Below are 22,241 nucleotides of genomic sequence, written 5' to 3'. Positions count from 1 at the left end.
TTATGGCTGCTATTTTTAATAAAATAATTTTAAGAATTAAACCTGAATAAAAAATATTTACCACACTTAATATTGTACTGGTAACTTTTTTTCAAGTAAAGTGTTTATAATATTAAAAAATATTGAGCTGAGTAAAAAGAAAAAGAAAATAAAATCAAATATTACCGTAGTTTTAGGCTTTTTTCTTTGAATTAATGATAACAAAATTCTAGATTCTTTTTAAAATTTTAAGGGATATATCTAAATATTTCTTAACAAATGTAACATGTAATATAATTTATAATTAAATACTATTATATTGAAACTCTACAATTTTATTATAAAAGGCGGGATAAAAATTCGGTCTGTTCGATTTAAAATCGAACCGAATAAATTAAAAATTAAAATTTTAGTATTTATGAAAAAATCGAATTGATTTTAAACAAAAATCAAATCGAATCAATTTGATTTAATTCAATTCAGTTCAGTTTGATCGGTTAGATTTTTAATTTTTTACATTTTATTTTTATTATTCTAAAATTTAATTAAAATATTTTAATTTTAATTATCATATGATCTTTTTATATTATAAAAAAAATATATTATTATCACTTATCATTTCAGCTTTTATAATTTTTTTTATTAAAGTAAACTAATCAAAATAATTAAAATTTTTAAAATTAAAAATTAAATCAAATTAAATAAAAAATAAACTACAATTTCAAATTAAATAACTCACTCCTAATAAAAAAGGCATTTTATGAAAGTTTATACTTCTCCGTAAAGAAATCTTTCATTTCCTTAAACTCTTAGAATATTATTTTACGGATATGTGTTTGTAATGTATAGTAACTCAATCAAAATAAATTTTATGTCATAACAAAATTTGATGGTATCACTTTATCTTTCGGCTGATTTTTCCTGTATCTTCATATGACAGGGGAATATTGTGGCTGTATCGACAGCAAACTGGCAATGGTATGTCATCAGTTGTTTGCATTCTGCTTCTTCTTCTTATTTCTATTATTATTATTTTATACTTTATTTGTTAAAATAGACAGTGGTAGAAATAATGTGTTTACTTTAATAGCTTGGTTAGTTAATATATTCAGATTGAGTGGGTTCCCTATCTGCTTGTTTGCAATAGATGGTATTTGGTAGATTGCAAGTTATCTGATCCCTGCTGCTCCCCTCACCCGTTACCTCATATTGTTGTTTCCTGCAGAGGATGCTCAACTCACTCCTCTTCTACGCCTTGGAGCTGGAGCATGTGCAGGAATAATTGCAATGTCTGCAACTTATCCCATGAACATGGTACGAGGCAGGCTCACTGTACAGGTATTAAATTATTATCTTTTAGACTCCATTGCGTGGAAACACTTGCGTGATGTAATTCCATTTTTTTGGGATGTATTTTTTTTAAAGAAGAATTTAAGTTGCCTATAATTATCAGTGTGTCATCTGTTAAGATTTTTGTAATCTAAGGTGCTTATCCCCTTCCCCTCCTCTTTTATCTTTTTTTTTTGTAGACTGTGAATTCACCTTATCAATATAGAGGAATGCTCCATGCTCTATCAACTGTGCTTCGGGAAGAAGGTCCAAGGGCTCTGTACAAGGGCCGGCTTCCTTCTGTCATTGGAGTTGTAAGTCATTCTCCATATGTGAACATAATCTAGGGGAGAAAAGAATTTTGTATATGAAAAAAGAATATGACGATGCTGGTAAAATCCATATTGTCTGGACCTCTGATTATGATCATGGACACTCTAAGATCTTGTCGGTTGTCACTCAAATTGAGTATTGGGTTTTGGTGCTTTTCAGCTGAAAAGACATGCTAATTGAGATTTTCTTTGTAATACCCGACTAGATTCCGGCATCGGAATTCTGACATTCTGGCGGAATCTCTGTTGGAATCTGGAGGTTTTTTGAAGGGTAAGAGAAAGGTTTTCAAAATGTTTCTAAGTGTTTTATGGTTTTGAATGCAAAGGAATTGGGTTTTGAAAGGGAAAAGACCAAGGGGACAAATTGCAGATTCGGCCGCCGAAGGTGAAGTTCGGCTGCCAAACATTGCATGGTTTCGCCCGCCGAAGGTGAAGTTCGACTGCCGAACGTTGCATGGTTTTGCATGCAGCTTAGGCCGCCGAAGAAGAGGCGGTTGGGCCACCTATAAAAGCCCCGTTGACCGGAAATGGAGTGTGTTTCACTCTCTTTTCGTGCAAGGGTAGGTTCATGCTCTCCTTGGGTTGTTTTCCTAATGTTTCTTCAAATCTTTCAAGGTTTTCATAAGTTTTCTCCTTGTTTTGAAGAGTTGTGAGTTTTGAGCAAAGTTTGTAAGCTTGGAGACTTTTGGAGCTTGGATCCTCCATATCTTCAAGTTGGGGTCACACTAACTCTTGTTCTTCAAGAGGTAAGTGTAGATCCTTAGCTTTGTAGTGTTTTAAGTATGTTTTATGAAGGGCTATGGGGGTTTTGATGCATGAGTTGCATGGTTGTGCATATAAGGGTTTATGGACCCTTTATGCCTCTGTATGCTTTATGATGTTGTTTGTTGGGGTTTTAAGTTAGTTTTGGACCCCCTTTGTGCATATAGTTGAGTTATGCATGTTTTTGAGAGGTCAGATGCATGTTTTGGGTGTTGGAAGGTTTCAGAGGCTTTTTTGTGCATGAAGCTGAGTTCTGGATGAACTCAGGTTCGGCAGCCGAAGGTATGTTCGGCCGCCGAATCCCTTGAGGAGGTGGTTTCGGCTGCCTAAACCTACCCCTAAAAGTTTGGACTTTCGGCTCTAGAGGGGAGGTTCGGCAGCCGAAGGTGCCGCCAAACATGCATGAGTTTCGTCTCTGGAAGAGACTTTCGGCAGCCGAGGGTGCCGCCGAAAGTAGCTGAGTTTCGGCTCTGGAGAGGACTTTCGGCCGCCGAACCTGCCGCCGAAAGTGCCCTGTCCAGCCTTCCTTTGCATGATTTCTATGATTGTTCTAGGATGTTTTAGGGGGTTTTTGGGGAGTTGTTTAGGAGTTATTTATGAGTTGTTTAGAGTGTGTTTGGCACCTCATTCGAGTCCACCTGTGTAGGATCGGACCCGAGGGACCGAGGAGGCCATCAGTGTTAGCTGTTGCAGAGTCAGTCCAGCGTCTGCCAGAGGTGAGTAGAACTAAACTGAATCTTTTATGTTAAGAAATTAAATGCCTAAAGCATATGCATGCATCATGATGATATGTAATAGGTTGATTGCACTAGTTTCACGAATATGATACATTGCATCACTTGCTGTTGGTGTGGATTGGACCTAGGCGACTTCAATAGCCCATAGATCTGTTATGTCTAGATAAGACCTATGTGAGCTCCATAGGAGGGGCCGGGCGCTAGGACATGTAGTGACCTGTGTGAGCTCCTTTGGGGGCCGGGCACCGACAAAGGGAGTTTTGAGGTCATGTCCAATTCGAGATGTGAAATGTTTGTGCTATGGCGCATTTCATGAAAGCATGTAAATAATGAACTGTTTTACTTGTTTCTACTCACTGGGCTCTAGTAGCTCACCCCTTTCCCTCACCCCCAGTTTTGCAGGGCCAGAGTTAGCTATGGGAAGTCAGAGTCAGCAAGAGTAAAGAGTAAAGTTATGGCTAAGGTTTTTGTGTATGTAATAGAGTAGTGGACATGATGTAAATTAAAGGAATGTATGTCAAGTTATGTTAGTACAGTTATGTATAGATTTGTAATGTCATATAATGGATAGAGTTGTGCTTTTCCCTGGTGTATGATTAATCCCTTTGTGCATGGATCCTATTTTACGTTTCTTGATGAGAAATCTGTTGAACCAGGCTTAACGTATGGTATGTTTTTTGAGACTCCAGTGGATGTGTTTTGGGAAGAAAGGGTTTGAATCCCTTGACCCAGAAATACAACCGTGAGGGGAAGGACGCTGGGCGTGAACCCAAAGCGGGCAGTAATCACTGGTGTAGGCCCTGAGGGCTGTTTCAGATTGGTATATCTGAATATTGGTAGTGTATGCGTAGGTTAAGCCTGATAGTTGGAAGAAAAGTTTTACAGTCTTTATGTTTATGTTTGATCATGTATGGGATTTATCAGGTACACAGAGTTCAGGATAGGCTTGCTACGGGTCCTGGCGGCCTTATGCCGACCTGGATCCTAGCGCCGGTAGCGGTTCGGGCTGTTACAGAGGGGTATCGGTTTCCGAGCTGTTACAGATTGGTATCAGAGCCCTAGGTTCACAGGATTGGACCTATAGGGTATTGAGAGCCCTAGGTTCACAGGATCAGACCTATAGGGTATGGAGAGCCCTAGGTTCATATGGTCGGACCTATAGTGTGTCGGGCTCATAGAGGTTATAGAAGGGCAAGCACAATAGGTAAAATCATGTCCACTAGGATAGGATGTTGAGTCCTGTCTTGTATGATGATGTGAAATGCCATGATTTTATGCATGTGCATTAATGTTATGCTATGTATGTGTTGTAGGTTCATGTGTTTCCATGTGAACCGTATGATTGCTCATGCTTGTGTGCTTGTGTATTATTCTTCAGAAGGGCTAAGATGAGAGGTGCTCGTCGATCTGTGGAATCAACTGGAGATCCGTCTGAGAGGGAAGGTATGGACACCTTTCCCCCTGTTTTGCCACTAGCACAGTCGTGTAGAGTCGGTAGATGGGAAACATCAAGGGACCCTGTAAGGTCTTTTGATGACAGCAGAGAAGGAATGGATCTAAGGAGAATGTCTGCTGATGAGAGAGGAGTGGAGTTAGATGTGCAGAGGAGAGCTAGAGGTCTGGATGTGAACATGCTTGAAGAAGGCATGGGAGAGTCTCAAGGAGACGCTCAAACTAAGGATTCCAGAATCTCAGGGTCAGGAGAAATTGATCCCTCCACTCAGAGTACAGCTACCTCGAGAGGAGTGAAGTGGGGGAAAAACCCTAGAAAGGGAGACAGAGGCCTGAGAAGGTCAAAGAAGAGTAAGTTTTGGAAGAGGTCGAAGGATAGTCTGGGTTGTGGTGCTGGTTCAAGCTCTGGCTTAGACAGTTCAAGATGCAGGAGGTGTGGGAGACCACACAAGGGACCCTGTCGGTATGGGACAACAGCTTGTTTCAGGTGCGGACAGGAGAGGCACATAGCAAGGGAGTGTCCTACTGCGCCTAGGATGGCACGGTCCCAGCGAACATTTTCAGGGAGAGCAGCTCAGCCAGCAGCCCCAGTTTTGTGGCAGACCAGTAGTCGAGGCAGAGGGAGAGGTGCATCCTCTTCTTCAGCAGGTTTCCGTGGAGAAGGTCCGTCAACTCCAGCTCGGATCTTCACCCAGGCTCAGCAGGGGGCTGACACATCGAACACAGTGGTGCCAAGTATGCTCACTTTTAAATGTTCTGATGTGTATCTTTTGTGAACCCTAGTGTTTCTCTTTCCTTGTTGCTTTGCGAGCCGTAGAGAGTTGGGTTTGATAGCTTCTGGGTTAGAGTATCCTCTTTGGGTTGGTAGACCCAAGTGTGATCCATCAGTGGCAGAGTCAGTCTGCCGGTTTAGTTCAGAGCATGTTGAGAGTAGATGCCTTCCAGCTGACCTTTTGGTTCTAGATTTGACTGTTTTGACATCATTCTAGTGATGGATTGGCGAGCTACTCGTAGTGATACCGAGTCTGCAGAGACAAGGTAGTCATGTTTAGCATTCAGGATGGATCAGAGTTTGTCTCAGAGGAGACAGGAGGAGTGCCTAGAGGTTTGATGTCAGCCCTGCAGGTTCGTAGTTGCTCAGGAGAGGTTGTCAGAGGGTTCTAGCTCTTGTTTGAGAGTTTAGTAGTCGGGTCAGGGAACCAGCCTCCGTGTTTGTTGTGTGAGAGAGAGGTGTTAGAGGGTTTGTCAGGCGAGCTGTTAGGTTTACCATCTGTCAGAGAGATAGAGTTTGGAATAGGAGTGGTGTCTGGACCCATAACCATTTCTTTCCTTCCCTACAGGATGGCACCTTTAGAGTTGAGAGAGTTGTTAGAGCAGTTGTGAGACTTGGTAGACAAGAGTTTTATCCGACCTAGTACCTCACCCTGGATTGCTCCAGTGTTGCTGTGGAAAACGTAGGATGGATCCTTGAGACTTTGTTGTGACTGGAAGCAGTTGAACAAGGTTACTACTAAGGACAAGTATTCCCATTCAGGATTGATGATCTATTGGAACAGCTAGTAGAAGCTGGTTGTTTTCCAAGATAGATCTGAGATTCGGGTACTCCCTGTTGAGAGTTAGAGAAGAAGCCAGTTTAGTAAAGATGAAGAGAGGAGGGCAAGGATCAGAGTGCGCAGCGGAAGCTTGTGGAGTTCAGGCAAAGGTTGGGGTATTGCTTGTGGAAGTTTGTGTCAGATCCAAGTGAGGTTCTTACGGAACCAGAGGTAGAGATCTTAGGGAATCTCACCTATGTTGAGTAGCCAGTGCGGATCATGGACACGCAAGTCAGGAAGTTGAGGAACAAGGATCCCGGTGGTGATGGTCCTTTGGAATCACCACAGTATGGAAGTATGCCTAGAAGACCCGAGAGTTCGTACTCCAGCATTACCTGTCTCTTGAGAGAGAGGTTTTAGGCTTCGCTTGCTTGCTTGCATGTTTGTTGTTTGAACATTCGGGGATGAATGTTTTTGTAAGGGGGGTAGATTGTAATACCCGGCTAGAATCCGGCATCGGAATTCTGACTTTCTGGCGGAATCTCCGTTGGAATCTGGAGGTTCTTTGAAGGGTAAGAGAAAGGTTTTCAAAATGTTTCTAAGTGTTTTATGGTTTTGAATGCAAAGGAATTGGGTTTTGAAAGGGAAAAGACCAAGGGGACAAATTGCAGGTTCGGCCGCCGAAGGTGAAGTTCGGCTGCCGAACATTGCATGGTTTCGCCTGCCGAAGGTGAAGTTCGGCTGCCGAACGTTGCATGGTTTTGCATGCAGCTTAGGCCGCCGAAGGAGAGGCGGTTGGGCCACCTATAAAAGTCCCGTTGATCGAAAATGGAGTGTGTTTCACTCTCTTTTCGTGCAAGGGTAGGTTCATACTCTCATTGGGTTGTTTTCCTGATGTTTCTTCAAATCTTTCAAGGTTTTCATAAGTTTTCTCCTTGTTTTGAAGAGTTGTGAGTTTTGAGCAAAGTTTGTAAGCTTGGAGACTTTTGGAGCTTGAATCCTCCATATCTTCAAGTTGGGGTCACACCAACTCTCGTTCTTCAAGAGGTAAGTGTAGATCCTTAGCTTTGATGGTGTTTTAAGTATGTTTTATGAAGGGCTATGGGGGTTTTGATGCATGAGTTGCATGGTTGTACATGTAAGGGTTTATGGACCCTTTATGCCTCTGTATGCTTTATGATGTTGTTTGTTGGGGTTTTAAGTTAGTTTTGGACCCCCTTTGTGCATATAGTTGAGTTATGCATGTTTTTGAGAGGTTGGATGCATGTTTTGGGTGTTGGAAGGTTTGGGAGGCTTGTTTATGCATGAAGCTGAGTTCTGGATGAACTCAGGTTCGGCAGCTGAAGTTATGTTCGGCCGCCGAACCCCTTGAGAAGGTGGTTTCGGCTGCCTAAACCTGCCCCCGAAAGTTTGGACTTTCGGCTCTGGAGGGGAGGTTCGGCCGTCGAAGGTGCCGCCAAACATGCATGAGTTTCGTCTCTGGAAGAGACTTTCGGCAGCTAAAGGTGCCGCCGAAAGTAGCTGAGTTTCGGCTCTGGAGAGGACTTTCGGCCGCCGAACCTGCCGCCGAAAGTGCCCTGTCCAGCCTTCCTTTGCATGATTTCTATGATTGTTCTAGGATGTTTTAGGGGATTTTTGGAGAGTTGTTTAGGAGTTGTTTATGAGTTGTTTAGAGTGTGTTTGGCACCTCATTCGAGTCCACCTGTGTAGGATCGGACCCGTGGGACCGAGGATGCCATTAGTGTTAGCTGTTGCAGAGTCCGTCCAGCGTCTGCCAGAGGTGAGTAGAACTAAACTGAATCTTTTATGTTAAGAAATTAAATGCCTAAAGCATATGCATGCATCATGATGATATGTAATAGGTTGATTGCACTAGTTTCACGAATATGATACATTGCATCACTTGCTATTGGTGTGGATTGGACCTAGGCGACTTCAATAGCCCATATATATGTTATGTCTAGATAAGACCTATGTGAGCTCCATAGGAGGGGCCGGGCGCTAGGACATGTAGTGACCTGTGTGAGCTCCTTTGGGGGCCGGGCATCGACAGAGGGAGTTTTGAGGTCATGTCCAATTCGAGATGTGAAATGTTTGTGCTGTGGCGCATTTCATGAAAGCATGTAAATAATGAACTGTTTCACTTGTTTCTACTCACTGGGCTCTAGTAGCTCACCCCTCTCCCTCACCCCCAGTTTGTAGGGCCAGAGTTAGCTATGGGAAGTCAGAGTCAGCAAGAGTAAAGAGTAAAGTTATGGCTAAGGTTTTTATGTATGTAATAGAGTAGTGGACATGATGTAAATTAAAGGAATGTATGTCAAGTTATGTTAGTACAGTTATGTATAGATTTGTAATGTCATATAATGGATAGAGTTGTGCTTTGCCCTGGTGTATGATTAATCCCTTTGTGCATGGATCCTGTTTTACGTTTCTTGATGAGAAATGTGTTGAACCAGGCTTAACGTATGGTATGTTTTTTGAGACTCCAGTGGATGTGTTTTGGGAAGAAAGGGTTTGAATCTCTTGACCCAGAAAGACAACCGTGAGGGGAAGGACGCTAGGCGTGAACCCAAAGCGGGCAGTAATCACTGGTGTAGGCCCTGAGGGCTGTTTCAGATTGGTATATCTGAATATTGGTAGTGTATGCGTAGGTTAAGCCTGGTAGTTAGAAGAAAAGTTTTACAGTCTTTATGTTTATGTTTGATAATGTATGGGATTTATCAGGTACACAGAGTTCAGGATAGGCTTGCTACGGGTCCTGGCTGTAATACCTGGCTAGACTCCGGTATCGGAATTCCTACCGTCCGGTGGAATCTCGGATGTCGGAAGCCTCTAGTAGGGTAGAATCATGTTTTCATAAAATGTTTTAAGGTATTTCATGGTTTTAAGTATAATGGAAATGAGTTTTTGCATAAAAACAACCTTGAAGGAAAACTCAGGTTCGGCCGCCGAACCTCAAGTTCGGCCGCCGAACATGGCATGCATGCGGAGGCACGTTCGGCCCCCGAACGTGGCCTGGCCAGCCACTATAAAAGGGTCCCTTAGCCGAAAACGGGCGAGCTTTTTCCCCATTTCCGGCCAAGGTGAGTTCTCCGCCACCCCTCACCGATCTTGAGTCTTTTCCTTCAGATCTTTCGAGTTTCTCACAAGTTTTTACCTTGTTTTGAAGATTTTTGAGTTTTAAGCAAGTTTTGGAGCTTTGAGGTTCAAGAACCCAAAAATCTCCCACCTCCGAGTTTAGGACGTCTCTCTCTCGATCTTCAAGAGGTAAGAGCCGATCTTAAGCTCATTTCATGTTTAAAGTAAGTTTTATGCAAGATCTATGGGGTAGAATGTAATACCCGGCTAGACTCCGGTATCGGAATTCCTACCGTCCGGTGGAATCTCGGATGTCGGAGACCTCTAAAAGGGTAAAACCATATTTTCATGAAATGTTTAAATGTTTTTGATGATTTTAAGTAAAGAGGAAATGAGTTTTTGAATAAAAACACCCTTGGAAGAAACTCAGGTTCGGCCGCCGAAACTCAAGTTCGGCCGCCGAACATGCATGCTTTTCGGGTGCGCCTTAGGCCCCCGAAGGCATAAGTGAGGGAAGCCCAGGTTCGGCCGCCGAACCCCAAGTTCGGCCGCCGAACATGGCATGCATGCGGAGGCACTTTCGGCCCCCGAACGTGGCCTGGCCAGCCACTATAAAAGGGTCCCTTAGCCGAAAACGGGCGAGCTTTTCCCCATTTTCGACCAAGGTGAGATTTTCCGCCATTCCTCACCATCCTTGAGTTCTTTCCTTCAAATCTTTCAAGTTTTTCACAAGTTTTTACGTTGTTTTGAAGATTTCCGAGTTTAAAGCAAGTTTTGGAGCTTTGAGGTTCAAGAACTCAAAATCTCCCACCTCCGAGTTTAGGACGTCTCTCTCTCGATCTTCAAGAGGTAAGAGCCGATCTTAAGCTCATTTCATGTTTAAAGTAAGTTTTATGCAAGATCTATGGGATAGAATGCATGTTTAGCTCATAGTTAGGTTTTTGAGTTAATGTTATGTTTTGGGCATGTATGTTGGATTTGTGTTATTGTTGTGTGTTGTAGTTGGGGTTTAAGTTAGTTTGAAGCCCCTAGGAGCCAATGTATGTATTTTTGCATGATTTGGATGAGTTATATACATGTTGGAATAGAAAGGAGAAGTTTTGTGCAAAGGGAGCCAAGTTTCTGCCCTTTGGCAGAAACCAGGTTCGGCAGCCGAAGGAACTTTCGGCTGCCGAACATGGCTTGGGAGGCAGGCCTTTCGGCTGCCGAAGCTTGCCCCCGAAAGGAGACTTTCGTCTCTGTCTGGGAGTTTCGGCCGCCGAAAGTGCCGTCGAACATGCATGAGTTTCGCCTCTGTCTGGGAGTTTCGGCCGCCGAAGGTGCCGCCGAACCTGCCTGACTTTCGGCTCTGGAGGGACTTTCGGCCGCCGAACCTGCTGCCGAAAGTGCCCTGTCCAGCCTTCCTTTGCATGTTCTTGCATGGATGTTTTGAGATGTTTTAGGGGGTTTTTGGGGGATGTTTTTAGAGTTATGTTCTAGTTGTTTGGTTCCTCATTTGAGTCCACCTGTGTAGGCTCGGACCCGAGGAACCGAGGACCCCAACAGTGAGTTCAGCTGCTTCTGAGTCAGTAGAGCTTCAGCTAGAGGTGAGTGGAATAACTCTTATGCTTTTAAATAAATAAACTCGTTTTAGCATGATTCACTCATCATGAATGCCATGAGATATAATAGGGTGCTTGCATTAGAACTCACGAATATGTTGCATTGCATAATATGTTGATGATGTGGATGAATGTTGAATGATCCTTTAGTCCTCGTATGTTATGATATGATGATGATACGGTACGGAAGACCAGTGAGGCCCATTCTACGCCCCTGGCATTATGGAATGTTATGTTATGTTATGCTATGAAAGAGAAAGACCAGTGAGGCCCATTCTACGCCCCTGGCACAGTTGGACCATGTAGAGGACTATTGGTGACAAATTCATCCTTGATGTGATTTGCTGTGATGTGATGCATTTCATGTTATCATATGTTTTAAATGCTTTACTATTCTGCTCACTGGGCTCTAGTAGCTCACCCCTCTCCCTTAACCCCCAGGCTTGCTGGTACAGGGTAGACCAGGAGGTCAGCGAGAGTCATGAAGTTTTATGCATGTAATAGCTAGAATGTGGACATGACAAATTGTAGAAAGATGTAATGTAAAAGTACAGTATAGATATTTTATGAAATGATGTTTAAGGATGTAGAGGTGTGCTTGACCATAGTATGTTGTGATCCCTTGTTGATACATGATCTTAATGTCTATTGATGTTATGTTTAACCAACTCAACTTATGATGTATCGCCCATTGAGGGCATAGATGAGATCCCACTGAGGGGTCAAGTTTATGATTATGTTTAGTGCATGCACAGGTTGAGTTTGGTGTATGAGGAATGTTTGAAAGAAAAGTTTTAATTTTTATGTATGTTGTTGATCATGTATGGGATTAAACAGGTTTTCAGGATGTATGTTTGGCTTGCTACGGGTCCCGGCGGCCTTAAGTCGACCCGAATCCTAGCGCCGGTAGCGGTCCGATTTTCGGGTCGTTACATAGAATGCATGTTTAGCTCATGGTTAGGTTTATGGGTTTTATTTGTGTTTTTGGACAATGCGAGTTGCTTGTGTGTTGTAGTTCGGGTTTTTGATGGTTTGATGCCCCTAGGAACTTGTATGTTTGCTTGTGTATGATTGAGGAATGTTGTAGAATAGGTTTATGCATGTTTGGATGAGATAGGAGGCATAAATGCATAGGGGAGCTGAGTTTCTGCCATTTTGGGAGAAACCAGGTTCGGCAACCGAAGGAACTTTCGGCCGCCGAACATGCTTATGGAGGCAGCCTTCGGCTGCCGAAGCTTGCCCCCGAAAGGAGACTTTCATCTCTGTCTGGGAGTTTCGACCGCCGAAGGTGCCGCCGAACATGCATGAGTTTCGCCTCTGTCTGGGAGTTTCGGCCGCCGAAGGTGCCGCCGAACCTGCCTGACTTTCGGCTCTGGAGGAACTTTCAGCCGCCGAACTTGCCGCCGAAAGTGCCGCGTCCAGCCCTTTCTTGCATGTTTTTCTATGATTATTCCATGATGTTTTAGGGGGTTTTTGGGGAGTTGTTTAGAGTTATGTTCATGTATGTTTGGTCCCTCATTTGAGTCCACCTGTGTAGGTTCGGACCCGAGGAACCGAGGACCCCCGCAGTGAGTCTGTTGCCCCAGTGTCTGGTCAGAGCTATCCAGAGGTGAGTGGAATAAACCTTTACGTTTAAAGTAAATAAATTTCAAAGTTTTGAGCATTGTTCATGCATCATGAATGCCATGTGATGAATTAGGTTGCTTGCATTAGAATTCACGAATATGTTGCATTGCACATTTTGATGTTGATGTGGATGAATATTGAATGATCCATAGCCCTCGATCTATGATATGACGATATGATATGTACGGTACGGAAAGTAAAACCAGTGGGACCCATTGTACGTTCGCTGGCACTATGTAAGGGAAAGACCAGGACCCATTCTACGTTCTGGCACAGTTGGACACTGTTATGTTATGATATGTAAGGGAAAGACCAGGACCCATTCTACGTTCTGGCACAGTTGGACCATGTAGAGGGCTATTGGTGACAAGTTCATCCTTGATGTGATTAGCTGTGATGTGATGCATTTCATGTTATCATATGTTTTAAGTGTTTTATTATTCTGCTCACTGGGCTCTAGTAGCTCACCCCTCTCCCAATTTCCCCAGGATTGCAGGTACAGGGTAGACCAGGAGGTTTACAAGAGTAATGAAGTCACGTGCATGTAATAGTTAGTGTGGACATGATAGATGTATTAATGTTATGTAAAAGTACAGTTTCAGTCATATAATGATATTGAGGATTAGATATTGTGCTTGACATTGTGTATGAGGTATCCCTTTTATTACATGATCAAAAATGTTTTATTATGTTCATGAAAGCCAACTCATCTTATGATGTATCGCCCATTGGGGCATTGATGAGATCCCACAGAGGGATCATGTTTATGATTATGACTATGTGCAGTGCATGTTCAGGTTGAGTTGGATGTATGAAAGAAAAGTTTTAAATTTTTATGTATGTTGTGATCATGTATGGGATTAAACAGGTTTTCAGGTTGCAAGTCAGGCTTGCTACGGGTCTTGGCGGCCTTAAGCCGACCCGGATCCTAGCGCCGGTAGCGGTCCGATTTTCGGGTCGTTACAGAATGGTATCAGAGCCCTAGGTTCATAGGATCGGACCTAGAGTGTCGGGCTCATAGATGTTCTAGAAGGTCAAGCACAATAGGAAAGATCATGTCCACTAGGATAGGATGTGGAGTCCTGTCCTATATGATGATGTGAAATGCCATGATTATATACATGTGCATTGATGCTATGATATGAATGATATGTTTATGTGATGAGGGTTCATGTGTGCCCACATGAACCATATGATGCTGATGTTTGTGTGATGTGTACTGTTTTTCAGAAAACAGGATGAGAGGAACCCGTCGATCTGCAAGATTGACTGGAGTGCCACCTGAGGATGAGGGCACGAGCGCCCGTCCTCCTACATTGCCTAGGGCAATGTCTTGTAGAGCAAACAGAGAAAGAGTGTCAAGGGACCCTAGAAGGTCTTTTGATGCTAGCAGAAGGGGGACAGATAGAGGAGGAAGTTCTTCAGATGTGAGGGAGGTTATGGAAGAGGATCAAAGGAGGGATGGGAACCTGGATGTGAGCATGGAGGAAGAGGGGATAGGGGAGTCTCAAGGAGGCGTTCAGGCCTCGGGGTATGGTTTTCCACCCCATTATCCACCCTTTCCACAGGGTTCAGGGTATCCGATGGGAGGCACATCGGATTACTCCAGCTTTAACCCCTACCCTACCTACATGCCTTATCCACCTTTCTATCCACCTTACACACAGTACCCAGCTTATCCACCCTCACCCTTCTATCCAAACCCGGCAAACCCCACCTCGGGGAATGCTGCACCCCCACCTCCACCACCTACAGAACCAGCAGCCCCAGTTACCCAACCTCCTAGACCTAGCCCAGCCGATGGGAGCAAAGTAAAGATGACAGATTACCTTAAGCTGGATGCTCCCAAATACAAGTCAGGGGATGACCCCTTTGAGTATCTGAGAGTAGTAAAGACTATAACTGATGAGCTAGGGGCGAATGATAGCAGGGCCATTCAGATGGCAGGGTTCACTTTAAAGTGCAAGAAGGCACGGGAATGGTTCAAGTGTTATGTGGACCCGAGACTAGACAGTATGACATGGGAGGAATTTGCGAATGAGTTCGCTGGATGGGCTTTTCCAGACAGTTCCAGAGAACTGAAGATGATTGAGTTTGAACAGCTGAGGCAGACAGAGCATATGAGTGTAGAGGAGTTCACGGATAAATTCTTAGAGCTATTGCCTTTTTCAGGGCAAGCTCTAGATTCAGATACGAAGAAAGCCAAGAGATATGTTATGAAGCTGCATTCTAGGTACTCCTCATTGATTCAGTCAGTTGAGAGGGAAAGTTTCCACACTATGGTGGATATGGCTCGAAGGATGGAAGCGAGTGCTATAGTTGAGGGGTCAGTGAAGCAGTCAGTGACCCAGTCTTCAGGGGTTAAGACCCCAGGCAGAGGAGGGCCAGGTCTCTCTTCTCAGAGCTCAAGTAAGAAGAGGTGGGGTAACACCACCAAGAAACCGAAGAAGAATAAGTTTTGGAATAAGTTGAAATCTGGTCTGGGATTTGGCGGTGGCTCGAGCTCAGGCTCAGATGGTACAGAATGCCAGAGATGTGGAAGGCCGCACAGGGGAGTGTGTCGAGCTTGGACTAATACATGTTTCAGATGTGGACAGGAGGGACACATAGCTCGGGAGTGTCCTAGAGCACCTTTTATGGGCCAACCCCAGCAGACAGCTTCTAGTAGTGTGGCACAACCAGCAGCTCCAGCCACAACTCAGGGCAGTGGCAGAGGTAGAGGGAGAGGGGCAGCCTCTTCTTCTGGTTCCCGAGGTGAAGGTCCATCAGCTCCAGCCAGGATCTTCACCATGACTCAGCAGGAGGCTAACACATCCAACACCGTGGTGTCAGCTAATCTCGTCATTGGGTGTTCTGATGTGTATGCTTTAATGGACCCGGGTGCATCTCATTCATTTATTGCTCCGAGAGCCGTTGAGAGGTTGGGTCTGATAGTCTCTGGGTTAGAGTGTTCCCTATGGGTCAGTGGACCCAAGTGTGACCCGTCAGTGGCAGTGTCAGTCTGCCAGTACAGTCCAGTTTTTGTTGAGGGAAGATGCCTCTCCGCCGATCTTGTGGTTCTAGATTTGACAGATTTTGACGTCATTCTAGGGATGGATTGGCTATCTACCCATGGTGCTACCTTGGACTGCAGGGACAAGGTAGTCAGGTTCAGAGATCAGAACGGGTTAGAGGTCGTCTTCAGAGGAGACAAAAGGGGTACACCTAGAGGTCTAATATCAGCTCTTCAGGCTCGTAGGTTGCTTAGGAAGGGATGTCAGGGGTACTTAGCTCATGTGAGAGAGCTAGACAGTCAGGTCAGGGAGCCAGCCTCGGTGCCAGTTGTCAGAGAGTTTCAGGATGTCTTTCCAGACGAGCTTCTAGGTTTACCACCTGCTAGGGAGATAGAGTTCGAGATAGAGTTGGTGCCTGGAACTAGACTGATCTCTATCCCTCCCTACAGGATGGCCCCAGCCGAGTTGAAGGAGTTGAAAGAACAGTTGCAGGAGCTGGTAGAAAAGGGCTTCATCCGACAGAGTACCTCACCTTGGGGTGCTCCGGTCTTGTTTGTGAGAAAGAAGGATGGGTCCCTCAGACTTTGTATCGACTACAGGCAGTTGAACAAAGTCACTACCAAAAATAGGTACCCTCTGCCAAGGATCGATGATCTATTCGACCAGCTAGCAGGAGCGGGTTGTTTCTCCAAAATAGATCTAAGATCGGGGTACCATCAGCTAAGGATAAGGGATGAAGATGTGCCAAAGACAGCTTTCAGGACCAGATATGGGCATTTTGAGTTCCTTGTGATGCCGTTTGGGTTAACCAACGCCCCTGCAGCATTCATGGATCTCATGAACAGAGTATTTAGTCAATACCTGGATCACTTCGTTATTGTCTTCATAGATGATATCTTAGTGTATTCCAGGAACGCAGAAGAGCATGCCCATCATCTGAGGTTGGTTCTGCAGACTTTAAGGGAACATGGCTTGTATGCCAAGTTCTCTAAGTGTGAGTTCTGGCTGAGGAGCATTTTGTTCTTGGGGCATGTGGTGTCGGAAAATGGTATAGAGGTAGACCCCAAGAAGACAGAAACTGTGGCTAACTGGCCTAGACCCACTTCAGTGACAGAGATTAGAAGTTTCTTGGGTTTGGCAGGTTACTACAGGAGGTTCGTTTAGGACTTCTCAAAGATTGCAGCTTCTCTGACCAGACTAACCAGGAAGAATCAGAAGTTTCTATGGACCGACCAGTGCGAAGAAAGTTTTGAAGAGCTTAAGAAGAGGTTGACTTCAGCACCAGTGTTAACTCTGCCATCTAGTGATGAGGACTTTACAGTCTTTTGTCATGCGTCCCGTGTGGGACTGGGTTGTGTACTAATGCAGAATGAGAGGGTGATCGCTTATGCTTCTAGGCAGCTGAAGAAGCATGAGTTGAATTACCCCACACATGACCTTGAGATGGCAGCAGTAATCTTTGCACTCAAGATGTGGAGGCACTACCTCTATGGGGTAAAATGTGAGATCTTCACGGATCATAAAAGCCTGCAGTACATCCTGAGTCAAAGAGATTTGAACCTGAGACAGAGAAGATGGGTGGAGCTGCTGAGTGACTATGATTGCAAGATTCAGTACCATCCGGGTAAGGCGAATGTTGTGGCAGACGCCTTAAGCTGAAAATCACTCGGCAGTTTATCCCACATATCGGCAGAGAGGAGGCCAGTGGTGAAGGAGTTTTACAAGCTCGTTGAAGAAGGTCTACAGTTGGAGTTGTCTGGTACAGGTGCTTTAGTGGCCCAGATGAGAGTGGCACCCGTGTTTCTGGAGCAGGTGGCTGAGAAACAGCATGAGGACCCGGAGTTAGTGAAGATTGCCAGGACTGTTCAGTCAGGCAATGATAGTGAGTTCAGATTCGACAGCAAGGGGATCCTCCGCTATGGGAGCAGACTATGTGTACCAGATGACATAGGGCTAAAAGGAGACATTATGAGAGAGGCTCATAATGCAAGATACAGCATTCACCCCGGAGCCACCAAGATGTATCAAGATCTAAAGAAGGTTTATTGGTGGCCAGCTATGAAGAAAGAAGTGGCACAGTTTGTGTCAGCCTGCGAAGTGTGTCAGAGGGTGAAGCTGGAACATCAGAAGCCGGCTGGAATGCTTAACCCGCTACCTATTCCAGAATGGAAATGGGAAAATATAGCTATGGACTTCGTAGTGGGGTTACCGGCGGCGTCCAACAGATTGGACTCCATATGGGTGATTGTGGACAGACTCACTAAATCTGCTCACTTCATCCCTGTCAGGAGTGGCTATTCTGTGGACAAGTTGGCGCAGGTGTATGTAGATGAGATCGTCAGGCTGCATGGGGTTCCTGTTTCGATAGTGTCAGATAGAGGGCCCCAGTTCACCTCCAGGTTTTGGCGGAGTCTGCAGAACGCCATGGGTACTAGGTTGGATTTCAGTACTGCTTTCCATCCACAGACGGACGGACAGTCAGAAAGGACCATCCAGACCATAGAGGATATGCTCAGGATGTGTGTGCTGGACTTTGGCGATTCTTGGAGGCAGCATCTACCTTTGGTGGAGTTTGCCTACAATAACAACCATCATGCTAGCATCGGGATGGCTCCATATGAAGCTTTATATGGAAGGAAGTGCAGATCACCTGTTTGCTGGGAAGAGGTTGGAGAAAAAGCCTTGGCAGGGCCTGAGCTAGTAGAGATTACCAGCAGGGTAGTACCCATAATCAGAGAAAGGATCAAAACTGCTGCAAGCAGACAGAAGAGTTATGCAGACATCCGCAGAAGGCAGTTAGAGTTTCAGGAGGGGGATCTGGTATTGCTCAAGGTGTCTCCTATGAAAGGAGTGATTCGCTTCGGGAAGAAAGGTAAACTAGCCCCACGATACATCGGACCCTTTGAATCTTGCAAAAGATCGGGAATGTGTCGTACAAGCTGGATTTACCTGCTTCAATGGAAAGAATCCATCCGGTTTTCCATGTTTCAATGTTGAGGAAGTTTGTGTCAGATCCGAGCAAGGTTCTTAGTGAGCCTGATGTGGAGGTCCAAGAGGATCTCACTTATGTTGAACAGCCAGTACGGATCTTAGACACCCAGATCAGAAAGCTAAGAAACAAGAAAATCCCGATGGTGAAAGTCCTGTGGAACCACCACAATTTGGAAGAATGCACTTGGGAGACACGGGAGTCTATGCTCCAGCAGTACCCTCATCTCTTTTAAGGTGAGATCTCTATGTGTTTATGTGCTATGTATGTATGTATGTTATGTTTCATGCCATGCTATGTGCTAGTTGAGGAACATTCGGGGACGAATGTTCTTAAGGGGGGGAGAATGTAATACCCGGCTAGACTCCGGTATCAGAATTCCTACCGTCCGGTGGAATCTCGAATGTCGGAAGCCTCTAGTATGGTAGAATCATGTTTTCATAAAATGTTTTAAGGTATTTCATGGTTTTAAGTATAATGGAAATGAGTTTTTGCATAAAAACAACCTTGAAGGAAAACTCAGGTTCGGCCGCCGAACCTCAAGTTCGGCCGCCGAACATGGCATGCATGCGGAGGCACGTTCGGCCCCCCGAACGTGGCCTGGCCAGCCACTATAAAAGGGTCCCTTAGCCGAAAACGGGCGAGCTTTTTCCCCATTTCCGGCCAAGGTGAGTTCTCCGCCACCCCTCACCGATCTTGAGTCTTTTCCTTCAGATCTTTCGAGTTTCTCACAAGTTTTTACCTTGTTTTGAAGATTTTTGAGTTTTAAGCAAGTTTTGGAGCTTTGAGGTTCAAGAACCCAAAAATCTCCCACCTCCGAGTTTAGGACGTCTCTCTCTCGATCTTCAAGAGGTAAGAGCCGATCTTAAGCTCATTTCATGTTTAAAGTAAGTTTTATGCAAGATCTATGGGGTAGAATGCATGTTTAGCTCATGGTTAGGTTTATGGGTTTTATTTGTGTTTTTGGACAATGTGAGTTGCTTGTGTGTTGTAGTTGGGGTTTTTGATGGTTTGATGCCCCTAGGAACTTGTATGTTTGCTTGTGTATGATTGAGGAATGTTGTAGAATAGGTTTATGCATGTTTGGATGAGATAGGAGGCATAAATGCATAGGGGAGCTGAGTTTCTGCCATTCTGGGAGAAACGAGGTTCGGCAGCCGAAGGAACTTTCGGCCGCCGAACATGCTTGTGGAGGCAGCCTTCGGCTGCCGAAGCTTGCCCCAGAAAGGAGACTTTTGTCTCTGTCTGGGACTTTCGGCCGCCGAAGGTGCCGCCGAACATGCATGAGTTTCGCCTCTGTCTGGGAGTTTCGGCCGCCGAAGGTGCCGCCGAACCTGCCTGACTTTCGGCTCTGGAGGGACTTTCGGCCACCGAACCTGCCGCCGAAAGTGCCCTGTCCAGCCCTTTCTTGCATGTTTTTCTATGATTATTCCATGATGTATTAGGGGGTTTTTGGGGAGTTATTTAGAGTTATGTTCATGTATGTTTGGTCCCTCATTTGAGTCCACCTGTGTAGGTTCGGACCCGAGGAACCGAGGACCCCCGCAGTGAGTCTGTTGCCCCAGTGTCTGGTCAGAGCTATCCAGAGGTGAGTGGAATAAACCTTTACGTTTAAAGTAAATAAATTTCAAAGTTTTGAGCATTGTTCATGCATCATGAATGCCACGTGATGAATTAGGTTGCTTGCATTAGAATTCACGAATATGTTGCATTGCACATTTTGATGTTGATGTGGATGAATATTGAATGATCCATAGCCCTCGATCTATGATATGACGATATGATATGTACGGTACGGAAAGTAAGACCAGTGGGACCCATTCTACGTTCGCTGGCACTATGTAAGGGAAAGACCAGGACCCATTCTACGTTCTGGCACAGTTGGACACTGTTATGTTATGATATGTAAGGGAAAGACCAGCACCCATTCTACGTTCTGGCACAGTTGGACCATGTAGAGGGCTATTGGTGACAAGTTCATCCTTGATGTGATTAGCTGTGATGTGATGCATTTCATGTTATCATATGTTTTAAGTGTTTTATTATTCTGCTCACTAGGCTCTAGTAGCTCACCCCTCTCCCAATTTCCCCAGGATTGCAGGTACAGGGTAGACCAGGAGGTTTACAAGAGTAATGAAGTCACGTGCATGTAATAGTTAGTGTGGACATGATAGATGTATTAATGTTATGTAAAAGTACAGTTTCAGTCATGTAATGATATTGAGGATTAGATATTGTGCTTGACATTGTGTATGAGGTATCCCTTTTATTACATGATCAAAAATGTTTTATTATGTTCATGAAAGCCAACTCATCTTATGATGCATCGCCCATTGGGGCATTGATGAGATCCCACAGAGGGATCATGTTTATGATTATGACTATGTGCAATGCATGTTCAGGTTGAGTTGGATGTATGAAAGAAAAGTTTTAAATTTTTATGTATGTTGTGATCATGTATGGGATTAAACAGGTTTTCAGGTTGCAAGTCAGGCTTGCTACGGGTCTTGGCGGCCTTAAGCCAACCCGGATCCTAGCGTCGGTAGCGGTCCGATTTTCGGGTCGTTACACTGGCGGCCTTATGCCGACCTGAATCCTAGCGCCGGTAGAGGTTCGGGCCGTTACAGAGGGGTATCGGTTTCCGGGCTGTTACATTCTTTTTGGCGATTCTAAATCTTTTAGCAATTGCTACTTTTTAACATTTATGATTTCAGCAACGATCTCTATGACTTGGTATTATTTGCACTTGTTGAGAAAATGTAGTATTTTGCTGCTGGATTGTTGCTTTACCTTCTTCCTGATACCTCCCCTCTTTGTTAACTCCCTTGCTTCTTTATGAAGTCTTTTCAGCATTGAATTGTTGATTGACTAGGGGGAAGGGCAAAATAGAGGAAGACTGATAATTTTTTTAACCCTTGTTTTTCTAGTTGTTTGCAGGTAGAGTAATGATGATACTCTTGCTATTATTGACAACTTCACCATTCAAGTTTTAGAATTCTTATTTGACCCTAGGAACAGTGTGGTTTCTCTTTATTTTTGCTAATTTCTTATTTCTTGTTGACAGATCCCATATGTGGGTCTCAACTTTGCTGTGTATGAATTGCTAAAAGATTGGTTGGTTAAAGCTAAACCATTTGGACTAGTTCAAGATTTTGACTTAAGTGTGACTACAAGGCTTGCTTGTGGGGTTGCAGCTGCAACTGTTGGCCAAACAGTTGCCTATCCACTTGATGTTATTCGTCGGCGAATGCAGATGGTTGGATGGAAAGAAGCTGCTTCTATTGTCACCGGTGATGGGAGGAGCAAGTTCCCCCTTGAGTATATTTTAGATGCCTCAAAAACCGAATCAAAATGAAAGAAGACATGGAGCAAATGCAAGAGTAAATGCGAGCGCAGATAGAAAAGCAAATAAAAAGATCAGATAAAATCATTGAAGAACAAAAAAAGATATTCACCGCATAACATAATTGCATATTCTACTTCTCTATCAGATTGTTCAATAAATTCATAGATTAGTTTTAAATTTTATTGACATTGTTAAGTATTATGGATTTATTTTAAATTTTATGACCATTGTTAAGTATTATAAATTTATTTTAAATTTTATTAACATTGTTAAATATTATGAATTTATTTTAAATATTATGAATATTGTTAAGTATTATGAACATTAATTATAATTATTATGAATGATATTGGATTTATATTAAATATGATTCTTAATTATAAATTATTTGATTATACAGGGAATATCTAAATAAAAGCAGGAAATTATTTTTTGTGATCGAATTTTAATATATTAGCAACGGATTTATGAGAATATTTGTTAAA

General features: G+C 44.0%; 1 protein-coding gene across 1 annotated transcript; it reads left to right on the top strand.

The window, feature by feature from the left end:
• The first annotated feature begins 809 nt into the window (after nucleotides 1-809).
• LOC110624204 (mitochondrial adenine nucleotide transporter ADNT1-like) lies at nucleotides 810-21,765 on the top strand. The gene is made up of 5 exons (XM_021769320.1): nucleotides 810-817; nucleotides 920-957; nucleotides 1,205-1,317; nucleotides 1,509-1,622; nucleotides 21,475-21,765. The coding sequence occupies exons 1-5, from the start codon at nucleotides 810-812 to the stop codon at nucleotides 21,763-21,765; spliced, it is 564 nt and encodes a 187-aa protein (XP_021625012.1).
• Nucleotides 21,766-22,241: the final 476 nt, after the last annotated feature.

This window comes from Manihot esculenta, chromosome 10 (assembly GCF_001659605.2).
Source record: "Manihot esculenta cultivar AM560-2 chromosome 10, M.esculenta_v8, whole genome shotgun sequence".
NCBI lineage: Eukaryota > Viridiplantae > Streptophyta > Magnoliopsida > Malpighiales > Euphorbiaceae > Manihot > Manihot esculenta.
The sequence above is the reverse complement of the archived record's forward strand: the minus strand, read 5'-3'. Positions and strand labels throughout refer to the sequence as shown.